Here is a 15,574-nt window from a genome sequence, read left to right as displayed (position 1 = left end):
TACTGAGGTGGCTACTGACATGTCACATGTATACTTAATAAAAACTAAATAAAAATTTAACAAATTAAAGAAAAATCATCCATATCGGCAGTAAAATACATGTATACTACTATATTAATTGTCGTGTCATTGCTATTAAAATTTTAACAATTTAATCAATTTTATCGTAAAAAAAATTAACTAAATTTTAAAAATTGAAAATAAAATAATCCAAAAAAATTGCTAGTGCTAACTCCTCTCAACATATTAATATTTGATTTGTAGGAAAATATTAATTAAAGAATTAATGATGAACTCAAATGATCTGATCCATCTAATCTAATTTATTAAAAAATTTCCATTGTCCTTAGCGCTATGATAAATTTCCAGGCGCTGTCGAGAATGTTATTAAAATTCCCGACATGCTTAAGCATTTTTTAATTGATGAGTTTTACAATTTCCAATCAAGAGAATTTATGATTCGAAATTTTTAAACACTAGAAACATTTTCGAGTTAAAATTTGAAATTAAGTTGGTCTGATCATATAAATAAAATATTGGTTTGAAATTTAATGATAATTATATAATTATTTATTTTTAATAAAAATATTATAAATTCTTATTATATCTGTTTTTAAAAAAATACTTAAAACTATCCAAAACCCTCCTCTAACTTATAAATAAAAAGATAATGCGTTTTAACATACTCGAACCTATATTTTCCATCGAGTGTTTACCTAATATCATTTAATTCTTCATTTGGTCATAAATCTATGATTTTTTATTAACTTAAAAAATAAAAAGAAGATAAAAATATAATTTCTGTGTTGATTCGTTGGAATCATACTCGGAAATAGATAGGAAAAAGGTTTCAACCTTTCCCCACTGCACGATAAAGACCATAAATAAATAAAGAGAAAGAGTATATATTATTTAGAGATGGAGTCTAAAGTGGGTTAAATTGTAATTTTATTATTTTATAATTTATAATTTTATAAATGTTAAAAGAAATTTATTACCAATTTATTATTTTATTTATTAATTTATAGAATTAATGATCAACTAAAATGATTCGATTCATCTAATCTGATTTATTGAAAAAATTCCATAGTGCTTAGCTCTATTGGTTTATTATTACATGATTCTATTAGCAAAACAATAATTGCTTAATCACGAATGTTATTAAAATTCCCGACATGCATAAGCATTTTTTTATTGATTAGGGGTGGGGAGTTTTATAAAAATATTTTTTCCGATCCCTTAATTTATAAAAATTTGTTCATATTAATCTTTTCATTATTAAATTGATTAATTTAGTCCATATACTAATAAAAAATATAAAATAAGGCTAAATTTTAATAAAGTTAATATTTTTTTTTGTAATTTAACTTCAAACAAAATATTTAATTTTTAGAACCATAAAAGCTTAAAAAATGTAAACTCTTTTAAATAGTAAATTACATTTTTTAAACGATAAATATTAACTTTGTAACAATATGATCTTATTTGATTTATTTTAATAACACAAAGGCTAAATTAATCCATTTATAATGATAGAACAATTAACTTGTTATAATAAAAGCACATGCTAGAGACTTCTATCGTAGTTATTGTTATTTTTTACTGGCATAATGTCAAATTTAGTTCTTAATATTTACACCATTTGTCAATTTGACTCTTATTATTTCATGGAGTTAAATTTCACCCTTTAACTTTTTAAAAGAATCCAAATTTGACGATTGCCCTTTTAAATAAAGAGTCAATATGATTCTTTTTAATGGAAATATTAACTAAAATGTTAATTTTTTAAACATGACATCCCATATAACAATTCACGTGTATTAATTTTTTTGAATTTTTTTATAATTATTAAATTACTTTTTTGACATGGCATATAAGATAAATAATATTATATCAGCATGAAATACATGTAGATTGCCACATAGGTTGTCATGTCAACATCGTTAAAGAAAAGTAATTTAAATTTTTTTTAAAGTTAACGGTCAAATTTAACTTAAAGAGAAAATAATGACCAAATTAACAAAAGACGTAAACATTAAAAACCAACATTATCGAATAATCCTACAGAATTTATTATTATATTTTATTTTGATGATGGGGATTCTTCCATTAATATTATGTTAAATAAAACTTGCAGTTAAGATCTCAAAATCCGTAAAACCTCAATTAACACGTTTAACTATGGTAATTTAGTCTTAAGTCATATTAAGACCCTTAATTAAGAAATGAATTTCTTTTTTCATTAAATAAAAGATGGGACCAAGTCCAAAAGGACCAAAGATTGTGGTGGGTCCAAATGAAGTGAGAAACACACAAAATTGTCAAATTTCGAAGGCTGTGTCCAAGTGGGACAGATTCTCCCCCAAAAGTCCACTTCAATAAAACTAAAAATAATAAAATATTTTTATTCAAAAAAATTATATTGATTAATTAATCTTAAAAGGTGGCGAAGACTTTGCTGGCATTTGCCAAATGAGTTGACCTAACCACTTGCTTTTCTTTACTTTCAGGTGAGTGCACGAGACGTGGACAATTCTATGATCTGGTGCTTTGCTTCTATTGGCTCCTATAACTGCAATACCAGATACTTCCTTACACGTGGATTTTAATTATCTGTTGGTTTTTTGTTTTCTCTATTATTGTAATTGTAAATTTCTATATTAAAAAATTACCCCTTTTTATGTATTTTAACTTTTTTGAAACATTTTGTAGTGATTTCGTTCTCATTGCATATTATAACGGCGCGCATGTTCAATACCATACTAATTGATATGTAAGTTTTATATTTTTATAATTCTACTCTTTGCGCAGAAGTTTTAGCATTATCCTTCATTGAGCAACAATGGTAGCTGGTTGGGGTTTTATCTCTCTATTTTGTCGATGACTTTTAAAGAATTAAGTATTTTAGTTGATAAATATATAATTTGTAAGTCTCACGAGATAAGTATTAATATAGTATGTAACGTTAAATATGTAAATCATTTGTGTATGAAGGGATCTAAATAAGGTTGTAGGTAGAAAATATTTTTAAGGGTATCGAAATTAAATTGTAATTTTTATTATGGTAAAAATATAATTTAATAATTTTAATAACTTATATCTTTATTAATTTTAAAGGATTAAATAAAAAATTTATCATTTTTAGGAAGACAAAGATCAAATTTACTTTTATTAATTTAAAAGGACCTAAATAGATTTTTTTTATTTTAAGGGGGATTGAGACCCCTATTTGCCCCTAGCTACACCCCTGGCCTCAAACCACCAACCTATGTTATATAAGCCAAATCCTCTTCAAAGTTCACGGCAAGAATAGGGAGATAAAACCTCAACACGAAGACAATACTCTAGATGGACTCTTGGAAAATTTCTTCCAAATGATTCAATCTCCCTAAACAATAACAAAATTTTAAAATCGATTGGAGTTAAAATAAAAAAGATGGATAATAACTCTAAAAGGCAACCGTAATATAATTATGACTACTATAATAGTACTGAATCAATCGATTGAATTGAGAATTGATGATCTAATTGAAAAACAGTAAAAACTATTTTGAAGTAGTAAAAAAAATTAAAATTAAAATTTTATTTTAACAAAAAAAATGGAATTACTCGTTGTGTTGATGTTAAATTCAACCTATTAAATAAAAAAGCTGAGAATTAATTGGATTCAACCTTTACAACATTTAATGGAATTACTAGTCATTTTCATTGTCCACTCCATTCAGGATAACAATCAAAAATAAAATAAAGTTGAACGAAAAAAATTGTATTGAGAAAAAAAAATAGAATTGTATAATGAAATGAAGCACCAAATCATTTCCCAACGTCTCTCCTTTCTTGGTCCTACAAAACTGAATTATTAGGTCAACGAAATTTTCACCGGCTATAACCGGTCACCTTCCCTCTCATCTCCCCCCCTCTATATATATTACCAACTATCTCAAACCCGCCAAAACTTTCATTATTCAAAAAGAAAAAATATAACAGTTTTTTCTTTTCAGTGAGAATGGATTCATCGGACCACGGCACTACCTCACACAGACAGCGGCTTACTCTCGGCTTCCTCATTTCATTCATGGCTCTATGCGCCAAGCGCGCTAGCCGGCTTTCCAAGAAGCTAAAGCCTAAACAAAACAGCTTAGCTTCCGGCACTCCGAGATTCTACGAGCCGAAATCGCCTCTGAAGTCTCCGTTGAGATCGCCGATGCCGAAGCAACTTTTGGCGACGATAAGCCACAAAGCGATCACGCTGGTGAACCGGAAAAATCTCGGCGGCGGAAACGGGAAACACGTGGAGGAGGAAGATTACGGGGACGGCGGGGTATGGCAAAGGGCGATTTTGATGGGAGATAAATGTCAGCCGTTGGATTTTTCGGGTGTGATTTATTACGATAACAAAGGGAATCAACTCGACGAGTTGCCTATTCGATCGCCGCGTGCCAGTCCTTTGCCTGCTTACCTCACCCGAAAGGGAGGCTCTGATTAGGCTACCCGTCAAGGTTGTTTAGTTTACGTATCTTTTCTTTCTTTCTCTCTTGGTGTAAGCTACGTGTTGCGTTTCTATTGGTGGTTATGGTTGAGACCGATGGTCTCAGGTGACGAACTCGTTTTGCTAAAAAAACCTGTTTTAAAAGAAAAAATTGCTCTTCTCTATAAATTAGTGAGGTAATTCTGCGTCTAGAATCTTCTTTTTATTTTCCACTTGAACGTTTTTGTACAAAGGTTTAGAAAAAAAAATTTGGAAAATTGCATTGTAGAACTTTTAATAATATAATGATTACTTTTATTTGATGGAAACATTATTTTTATTGTTTATTTTGGCTTTCCATTGTGAATGTAGCAACGATAAAATTAACTTGGTTAAACTTTTAGCTACAGCTTAACCATGAAATAAATAATAATTAAATTTTATTTTTATAAATTTTTAATCTTATTCTTAACAATGGAATTGTCAACTAATTATGTATTCACTTCAATTGATATTATGCAATTAAGGATGGATTTGGATGGACACCGGACGATGCATTTATCTACGATTAATTAAAAATAATGGTGACAGTGAGATTAGATACTATAGCTTGAGATCAAAAGTAAACTAAAAGCATCATACCGCATCAAACCACCTATACAATCTCACACTCATCCTATTAAGATAGTTGAGTGGCAATTGTGTATTGTTAAATAAGCCAATAAAAAAAATTATATATTTTTATATTCTTTTCCACCATAATCAATAAAAACATTAATAGACTAAACAATATATATATGTATGGTGAACTGTGAATTTAAGCAATTTTTTATGTTTCAACTTTAGAAATTTTTTTTCACAAAGCATTAGGCAAGTTGCATTGGGCTTCGTATGTCTATTTCAACGGTAAAGTATTTATTATTGTTTTGGTCTAATCGTGAATTCCAATCCATATATTTTATTAAGATTGAGAAGTTAGTCCATCTATTTTAATTTGCAAGAATTTAATCTTCATACTTTATGATAACCGAGTTTGATCAATTTGGTAATACAGCAAAACATTAGACGTTCAAATTGTATACTTAAATTCAGTATTTCAATGTGTTATGAGTATGGAATTAACAAAAATCAACGGACCAACAATTTGCATTAAACAATTTAGTAAAAACAAACAATTTAAGTTGATTTTTTAAAAAAGTATAATGACTAAATTCTGATAAATTAAAGTAAAAGGTTTAACTTCTCAAATTTCATAAACTAGATGGATGAAATTTATAATTAAATCTTTTACTTTCTATCAAATTAGCTTATACTAAAGAAACGAAATTAACTGCTAGTCGAGTTGGTGTTGTGATTGACCCTAATCCTACTATTGTCAAATTTATAATAAAAGTTAATATCCTACTTGGCACCTAGTTTAATTTTGCTATTCAATTATTTTTACTAATTTGGTATCTCAATTAAGTTTTAATGCTCACCTTCGTACTCGAGTTTTTTTTTCAATTAAATATTTATACTTTTTTACTAGATCACAAGTGTCGACACATTCATTGAATCACATGATGTCATTTTGACTTGAATATCAAATTAAATATTGAAATATATCATATGCTTGAACCAAAATTGCTAAACAATGATTTTAAAGTTATAGTTGGAATTTTAAGCTCGAATATAGAAGGGCAAAGGTGAACCAATTAATTAAATTATTGTGTACTTAGGTAGGGAGCTTGTAATAATATAATTTAGTTACAATGTTTAATTCTTACCCTACTCACTACAAAATATATTTTAATTCAATTCCAAGATATTTTTTTCAAGCTATTTAGTTGTTGAAAGTTTCAAAAAAGGAGATAACTTTCAAACTTTAAAAATCAATGCCTTTAGAGGTTTCCCAACAACGACCCTTCAGTACATAAAAGCACTTAACTTTAAGAAAGTTGACATTTGAAGAGGTCCTCCCAAATGAAGTTTCAAATGGGACCAAAGATATAAATTTTACTATTTATTCAACATCAATTAAATAAACAATTAAAAATTAATAAAAATTTAAAATTATTTTAGAAACCAGTTTAACTTGTTTAATTGTCGGTCTTTTGTCTTGATTTTCGATTTTTTACCGGTTCACAAGCGATTTGATCTGTAATCAATTTTATGTTACTGATCAAGTTATTGATTCTTGATTTAATCGACAGATCCAATCTCATTTTTGACATCATTGAAAAAGGCTTAAATCATAAATTTTGGAGGTGTAAAAAAAAATTACTATTTTCAAGAGTAGATATCAATTGTATAGGTTGGGTTGATTTTAATCAGGTCAATCAAGATTGGATTTATTTATATTTCAAAAATTTTCGATCATTTCAAGTTTTAAATAATCTCGAGCTCAAACCATTCAAGATTGAGGCTCGAATTTTTAGATTTGTATCTTTTCGGGTTCTAATCACTTTTGGGTTTGGTCAATTCAAATGTAGGGTTTAAAAGATTTGATTGCTTAGTTTTATAATCAAAATGGGGTGAACCGATTATGAATTATTCGAATCAAATCCTTGAATTCCAGACAAAATGACAAATATACCCTATATATGAACAAATTATTGTTATAATTAATTTTCTTACTGATTTTAGTACCAAGAAAATGATGATATGACTACGCTAGTTTAATTCTATTGTGTCACACAAATTAAAATATTCATCTTCAAACATTTTATGTTGTACATAAATTCTTGTTTCTAGAATCATAAACCATATGTATTTTACTAATTGCATTGAAAATTATTGTGGTCAACTCTTAGTGTAGTCAAAATTTTCACAAGTTAATTAAATGGTAAGGGCATACCAAGTATACACCAATGTTTTAGTAAGAAAAAATATATAAAATAATAGGTGATGAGTATTGTATGTATTTTTAAAAAGGAATTCTAATAGCTTAATATAAAAATATAGTTGATAAGATAATAATTAAATATTGAAGGATATATTCTTCAAATCTCAGTGCATATTCAAACAATTGAATAAGTATATTATTAAAATATATGGGTTAAGAAATCAAATAACATAAATAAAATAAAAGTCGATTGAGTTTTAGTTTGATTGGCATGAGTATTGTTGTCAGTGTAGGAAGATAGGGTTCGAGTGCGCTAAAATATATTATCCTCCTATTTAGGAATTAGAAAAGAATTATGAGTAATTTTAGACATTATGTAAAAAAGAAAATAGATATGATAAAAAAAAAAGAAAGAGTATATCCAAAAAGGAAAAGAAAAAAAAAAGGTCATTATACGAAGGTTGGTATCACTTTCTCCACTAAAGGGATCAAGGTGTTTGCAAAAATTAAATTTAAGTATTCGCTCAATGATGTGTTAGGATAACCCTTATCTTTTCAAAATAAAAATAATTTAATAAATTTGATTTTCAAGAAATAATTAAAAAATTGTGATTAATATATATAATCATTCGAGTTAAGGTTGGGTTATATTCTCAACTTTGGACAAACTGGTTTATTGTTTAGAAATAATATAAAAATAATTTTTATTTTTATTTTTATAGTAAAACATGCCATTTTGATAAGTTTGGGCGGGTTTGGCTTAAATTTTTTTCTTTGAAATCTAGTATAGATTTAGCTTGACCCATTAATATTTTTATTATCGAATTTTAGGGATTTTCATAGGATTTTCGTTTAAAATCATCGATAGACTTATTCAAGGGTCAACGGTCAAAGCAATGTGGACTTAGCCTTGGATATGTTAATAAAAAATGGTCGAAATTGAATTATAAATTTTTTCAGCATTACAATTTTTCTATATGGGGCACGACCTTAGATCTTAAAGACTTTATTGGTCCAAATTCAAATCCCACTATTTCTATACTCTCTCAAATTAATTATTCCGAGATAGTTGATTTTATTATCAAGATATATATTTCAATTTAAAAAATAAAATAAAGATGCAATTTCATGTAAGGAGCCACGGTCCAGCACCCACTTCGGCCATATATGAAATTGAAATATTATAAATGTAGATTAAGCAATTATTGTGGCTATCAATTTAAAATTATAAACTTAGGCAGCCTATTGATGGCGGCAAGTATTTAATATTAGTGTAAGGATTAGTCCATTTTTGTTAGAAAATTTAATTGTAGTGGAAGTGTGTTTTTTTTGTGTGTGTGTGTTCACCAGTCTTATTGTATGATTTGCGTGAGAATGAAAAATAGAGGTTTTGACTTCCTCACATTTTTCTATCCTCAACTCGGATGGATGGCTGATATCACTTCATTTGAGCTGCTATTTATATCCAAGTGTCTGTAAATTTCTTGTCATCCGACGTAGCTAAAAGGGCAAGTAGGATTTTGGCCAACTCTTTAAATCATCAAATTAACTTTTAGTTCTTCCTCAAGATTAATTTCTTTTTCTAATCTCCGATTGATAAAAATCTTTAAAAAACAATAATTTAATTCAAACAATTTTTAATCATCTCAAAATAAAACTCAACTGAATATTGAAATTGAAATTTTATTAGGAATAAATTCATTATGTCCTTCAATTTTTTTTTAAATATTATCAGTTTAAAAAAAGGAAAAGGGAAATAATTATTTAAAAAAAGGAAATGTTGATGTCATGTATGGATTGAGGTTGATTATATGGATGATCACATTCACATTAATCAAAAGTAAAGTTGTACAAAGATGTGCAAATTTCATATTCAAAACAAAAATACTTTGTAAAAAAGAAAAAGCTAGCAGGCAGCTATAATCGGATCCAAATACATACACATTTTCCTCATGCACCAGGGGCTGCATCCTTTACTTTGCTTTGCAAGTAACCACCATATTCCATAGCATAGTCCTTGACATGGCTAGCCGTATCGTAAATCCGGCTCCGCGCATAATCGACCCTATCCCATCCCGGCGGGTGCATGCCTTTAAAGTACCTATACATCCAGCAAAACCCCACCACCGACAAAACCCCGAAGCCACACACAGAGGCGAAACCCGCGAAAACGATCGACACCACGGCGCCTATAGGAAACCATATAGGGCTAGAAATGATAATCAATGGCATGAAAAAGATGAAGCCGAGACTGGTCACGGTCAAGGTGAGCCCGGTGAGGAGTAGGAGAATCAAGGCGGTAATGAACAAGGGGAGTTGAGCGGAGTGCGGTGAATGAGCTTGGATTCTTTGTAAGAAAGTGGACAAGGCGGGGGCGGTGGGGTTATTAGGTCCTGTTGGGGATCTCCGCTGCTGGGTTGGGTTGCGCTCCTCCATGGTTGGGGGGTTTTGAGAGAGCTCAAAGGGAAGTGGAAGGTTAGAGAGAAGGGGGGTAAAGGGGTTAAAAGGTGAGGAGAGAGATTAGGGTTGGGTGACAGGTGTGGGAAAGTTTCAGTTTCATGGAGACATGCAAGGGACATACGTGGAGAGGGCATGGAGTTTTTGCAGTCTATTTTTCGGTTTTTTGGAAGATTGTTTTTAAGGCTATTGTCGTATTTACTGATTTTACATCAATAGTCTTAGTGTATATTCGGAATCGTATTTGATGGGTTCATCATATCGGTTGAATCAATAAATGATTTTGATAGCGATTTGAATAAAAAGATTTAATTGGTTCTTGAATGTATTATTCATAATTGGTAAAACATTAGAAATTAGGATAAAAATAAATAATTGATTCGGTTTTAGAATTATTTATGGGTTGAGTTATTTGTTTAAGTTCGAAAGTTTGTTCGAAATTTGGGAGAGTTTGAATAAAAATATTAAGCTCGAAAAATAAGCTCGGGTAAAAGAAGAACAAATTTGTTTAAAATATGAACCACATCCAAGGCTTGAACTTGACCTGGCTAGACCTGTATTTTAAGTTTGTAATGTTTTATATTATCTAATTAATAACACATAATTTTTAAAAAAATGTTAAGAGTACTATATATATAAATTATTAATAAATAAAAAAATATATAGAAGTATTAAATATTAAATTAAAAATAATATGGTCGGGTTTAAAATGAATTTGGATTAGCTATTTATAAATATGAACAGGTTTGAGCAAAATTTTAGACCTTATTTCTAGTCAAGTGAGGCTTAGGCAAGCATAAAGTGTATTAAGAACATGCTTAGGTTCGGTCCAAGAACACCTCTAATCGGTTTATAAATTTTTAAATAATTATTCAATCATTCCATTAAATCGAGAACCAATGATTTGATCGATTTGACTACCAATTCGATTTTTTAAAACATTGATTATGACACTCATGATGTGGACATAAAAACTTATGTAGCAAAATTATAAAATTTTGATATGAAAACCAATGTAGTTTTGGTTGAAATGGTAGTGTTGAGATAGTAAAAATTATGATTTTTTTTATTCGACAATATATTTTTATATATATAAAAAACAAAAAATCCATAAAATAATATTTGCTACTTATTTTAATACAATAGAGTTTTTTTTTATAATTTTACTACTGAATTGAGACTATTTTTATAATTTTTAAAATTTAATGATAAAAATATAAAATTATTAATAATTTTAGTGACTTTAGATGAAATTTACCCTATTTCTAAAAATCGGTGTTGGGCTGGCTCAGTCGAGCCTTATGATAGTTACAAAAGGCTGACGGATCGATTTATTGAGCCCACTGAGCAAATGACGGGTGGCGAGCCCCGGCTTAAATTAACCGTTCAAATTTACACTCTTTTATTTACAAAAATATTAACTGCATTAAACATTTTTAAATTATACCTTAAATTCTAAATTGCTTTAAATTTTATAATATTTTAATTATTTTTAAAATATTAATATTATACCAATCGAGTTTATCTATTTGCATTGTCATTAGCTTTAACATTAAATTCTAGCTTAAAATGACATAGAGCATATTAAAAATAGGTTAATTAAATTTTAAACACATCTATATTTATTGTTAATATTATAAAAGTAAAGAGATTAAACATGTTAAATCTAATTATTTATGTGACAGGTTTAATTTTGATTTATTGTTAATATTATAAAAGTAAAGAGATTAAATTATATTAAATTAAAAAATTGATTAAATTTTAAATTTTAACATAATAGAGATATTAAAATCACAATTGAATCTCAAAATTGCTGGAAAAGCTACTTCAACTTCATATTTACTCTTTTTGATATAATATTTAAAATTATCTATAACTCCTTTCAATTCATAAGTAGGAAGATAATACGAACCAATGTATTCGAACCCATATCCTCTTGTATTGATAACAATATTTATACCAATAAAATTAAATCTGTCGTTGATAACTTGAATATACATTTAAGTTCAAAAAATAAATTCAAAAAGAAAAGGTTTGGATCTCTTGCACGCCATTTTCTTTAATTTATTGGGTTAGTTTATTGCGTGAAACCTGAAAACACTAACTGCTTTTTTTTTTTTATAAACATAATCCGTACCACCAAAGATTATTTAATATACAAAAAGGTTAAAATCCATTATAAGTCTCTGTACTTTTTGTAAATCTAGAATCCAGTCCCTGTACATTTATTTATAAGAATTTAGTCCTTCCACTTTTCAAATTTCAAAATTCAAGTCCTATTATTAAAATTATTCTGTTAAATTAAAATTCATTACAATATTATTTTTTAGTTATATTGCTGCCAAATTAATTATTTTTATTTCAAAATATCTTAGCAACAAATTCAACAAAAAAGAATTAATAGTGTTAACAATTATACCTAAATTTTGAAATATAAAAAAAACCAAAATTTTAGAAATAAAAATAAGACTAAATTCTAAATTTGTAAAAAATACAGTGACCTATTACATATTTTAGCCTATAAATTTTAATTTGATTTAGCGAATTTAATCAAGATCGAATCTGATAACCGAACAGTAAAAGATGATAAAAAAATAATTACATGATTAAATCACTCTTTTCAGTGATCAAAGTAGACAAAAAGAAACTCTGTTGTATGATGTCAATTTCCACTGTTATTTTTTTTTTGGGTGTATTGTGTAAAAACAAACTCAAATGCTAAAAGGATTAGCTCACAAACTATGTGCAATTTATGATAATAACAATAAAATAATCTATGTTTAAACATCATGCTCCTCCATTTGAACAGCTCTTTTTTTTCCTTGACCCTCTTGGTCTCCAAATAATTGCAGAAGGGCTTGGACAGATTCTATATGGGATTTTTGGTGGAGGAATATCAGGCACACTGTAAATCAATTAGCTCCATTTTTAAGTCATTAAATTGCAAGATATATATCCCAAGAAAGCTTGTCACATAAACACAAAGAAGAGTGCAAGAAAAAGAAATGGTGGGTTTTTTTCAAACTTACTGCAAACCAGAAATTTCAATTTGGGAAAAGTCCATGGTAGTTGAACTGTCAAGTGGTGGTAGCCTTTCTCTGGTCTTGGCCCTCAATGGTGGCGGTGGTGACAATTCTGGTTGTTTGATGGCAAGTACTCTGCAGCTCAAGCAGTTTGCTATGTTGTCATGGCCCAATGCCAACCTATACGAATCAAAACACTGATTTCAATCAAAGTCAAACAAATTTAAAAAAAAAAGAAAATTGAAGGGTTAACGTAATTTTTTGTTACTAAACTTCGCAATTAGATTCACTAAGATACCTGTATTTTTTTTGGTCCACTTTGGAAGCTGAACTTAACAATTAGATCCATTTTGGTCTCTAAACTTGGAAAACATAAAATTTTGATAATGTGGCACGATGAGATTGTGGCATAACATCAAATCTTGATGGGATCTAAATTCAGGGACCAAAATGAACCTAGTTGTCATGTTAAGCTACCAAAGCAGACAAAAAAATATAGATACCAAAGTGGACCTAATTACCAAGTTTAAGGTTCAAATTTTATATTAACCCTCTTTTTAACTTTGGTGATGGTGAATGTTGAATACGTGTATCCATGCAGAGCACCATGACCAACATAATCTGTAACCATGCAGAGCAGACTGTGTAGTCTTTCATATCATGAAATTCAGAAACTAATTGCAAACTATGGATAGGGGCAATTTGTTTTATTCTAAGGAACCACTTCCAAACAATCAAGAGAGAAGACAATTACATAAAAAAAATGTTATATGGACTCGGGTGAATGTTGAATACGTGTATGCTTAATCTATAGTCCAAAAAATCAAACCCCATACCATATTTGTCAAGCACAAGTACTTCAGAAAATGAAAAAAAAAATGAATTTGCGGTAAACTATGTTCACTAAAAGAAATTTTAGCCTAGTGGACAGAAACCACTTTGATTATGCCATGATTTTCATAACCACCCCCATGCTTTAGGCTTTTAGGGAACTTTTTATCCATTACTAAGTGACAAAGGGAGTTTTAAGTTATATTATTATATTTGTCAAAAGCACCCCAATAGTTAATGTAAAAAGGAAAAAGTTCTACATCTAGCAAAAACCGAGTGGACCCAAAAACTTATTATTTTGGCTGTTTCTTCACCATTGACATACCCACATGCTTGTCCATGCCCTTTTTTTTATACTAAATTCGTTTCACGTTCTATGAAGATTACTATGTTATATGAAAATGTCTTTTTCGGATTTATAATTATCCTTTTTAACAATGTTATCTCTGAGATTTTATTGTAAAGGTGCAATGTGTATTACAATTACACAACACTCTTAAAATCTCTCCCAAAATTCTCAGAATTCAATCTATTGTCGAACTGGTTAGGTCACCAATTCTTCAGTCTAACCAATCCGATTAAATAAATTATTAAAAATAAAATTAAAAATCTACTTCAACAAGTACATACCCATTTTTCGATCAACCAGTTCAATACCCTTCAAAGAAGGGAGACCCTACCAATTCTTACTCCAACCGGTCCGACTCAAACAACTTGTTTTGACTGTCCCTCTACTTTCTCATTTCTCAATCATCATCATCATGAATTAATCAATTTAATCAACAATCTCAAAAAAATGGTCTTGAAATTTACAAACCTAATATCTTATGAAAGTTTTGACCATTTCTCTTGTACCTTCCTAGAAAACTCTCAATTACCCCCCAAAACAGGCCCATTAAAAAAACTACTACCAACGGGGTTATCACCAAAAACAATAATTAAACAATGAAACAAAATAATTAAACACAAGAACCCGAGTTGACTCACCTGTAAAGAAAACTCTGGTGATGAAGACCAACAACGAGGACAGAAGCTCCAATCTCACGCACCATAGCCACAATCTTCCTCCCTTCCTGATCCCCTTCCGTCACAACCATCTCAATATTCGTCTGTTCAACAATATTATAACAAAAAACAAAGAAAACCCAGTCTCTTAATCAGTGATTTGAGAGGTGTGGGAGGGGTGGGGGGATGAGTTGACTCACTCACATTAAAGAAATTGGAGTTACAAATTTCCTTGAAAGAGAGAGCCAATTGGTAGCCTTGTAAACGAAGCAGCCTGGCTTTCTTTTTGTTCCTGGATTTAGTGGCGGTGAAGACGTGGAGGAGGGTCAACAAATCACCGTAACGGAGCAAATTGTGGAGACTCCATTGGAGTGCTTTCCTTGATACATCAACGTCTTCTACAACGACAACTATTTTCCTCACATCCATGGCGTGTCCTCTCTCTGTAGAATCTTAGAGAGAGACAAAATATACACCCTTTTTTTCAGAGATGGGATTTGTGTCAAAAAAGCTAAGGACTAAACAATGGGGATTTTTTGGAGGTTTTTAAATGAGTTTCTTGGGGGTCCTTTTTGTTGAGACTCTTGCGATTTGTTCTATAATGTAGATGACCATGTCGATACCCTTTTGTGGGCTGCTCTCTTCTTCTTCTCCTATTTTTTCCTTTATGGGGTAATAACATCAGAAGTCCTTAGATTATGGATTGGATTTTAAATTGGTCCCTTAACTTCTTGATGTTTTAATTTAATTCTCAAAGTTTCTGGTCTAACTATAGAGGATACTTAAAAAGCTTAAGTTATGTTTTACCCTCTGAATTGAATTCGTTCTTTTCATACCTAAATTATCTTTTGTCTCGCTTTGATATTCGACTATCATTTTCATCCCATTTTACGTAAAATAAAATGTTAGCAATAAAAATATGACATGCAGTACATTTAGCAATAAAAATTATCATTCGCTTTGATA

The 15,574-nt window shown here is 29.4% G+C and overlaps 3 protein-coding genes across 3 annotated transcripts; 1 reads left to right on the top strand and 2 right to left on the bottom strand.

Moving 5' to 3' along the window:
• The first annotated feature begins 3,946 nt into the window (after positions 1–3,946).
• LOC121211238 (uncharacterized) lies at positions 3,947–4,791 on the top strand. The gene has a single exon (XM_041083800.1). It carries the CDS (start codon positions 4,007–4,009, stop codon positions 4,484–4,486), a length of 480 nt encoding a protein of 159 aa, XP_040939734.1. The 5' UTR covers positions 3,947–4,006; the 3' UTR covers positions 4,487–4,791.
• Positions 4,792–9,095: 4,304 nt separating this feature from the next.
• On the bottom strand, positions 9,096–9,825 carry LOC107930978 (oleosin G). The gene has a single exon (XM_016862756.2). It carries the CDS (start codon positions 9,726–9,728, stop codon positions 9,243–9,245), a length of 486 nt encoding a protein of 161 aa, XP_016718245.1. The 5' UTR covers positions 9,729–9,825; the 3' UTR covers positions 9,096–9,242.
• A 2,557-nt stretch (positions 9,826–12,382) lies between these two features.
• LOC107930966 (uncharacterized) lies at positions 12,383–15,233 on the bottom strand. The gene is made up of 4 exons (XM_016862744.2): positions 14,813–15,233; positions 14,591–14,712; positions 12,779–12,952; positions 12,383–12,654 (listed from the first exon to the last, which is right to left on the bottom strand). Exons 1-4 carry the CDS (start codon positions 15,035–15,037, stop codon positions 12,537–12,539), a joined length of 639 nt encoding a protein of 212 aa, XP_016718233.1. The 5' UTR covers positions 15,038–15,233; the 3' UTR covers positions 12,383–12,536.
• Positions 15,234–15,574: the final 341 nt, after the last annotated feature.

This window comes from Gossypium hirsutum, chromosome A12 (assembly GCF_007990345.1).
Source record: "Gossypium hirsutum isolate 1008001.06 chromosome A12, Gossypium_hirsutum_v2.1, whole genome shotgun sequence".
NCBI classification, from domain to species: domain Eukaryota; kingdom Viridiplantae; phylum Streptophyta; class Magnoliopsida; order Malvales; family Malvaceae; genus Gossypium; species Gossypium hirsutum.
This window is presented reverse-complemented; position numbering and strand designations above follow the sequence as displayed.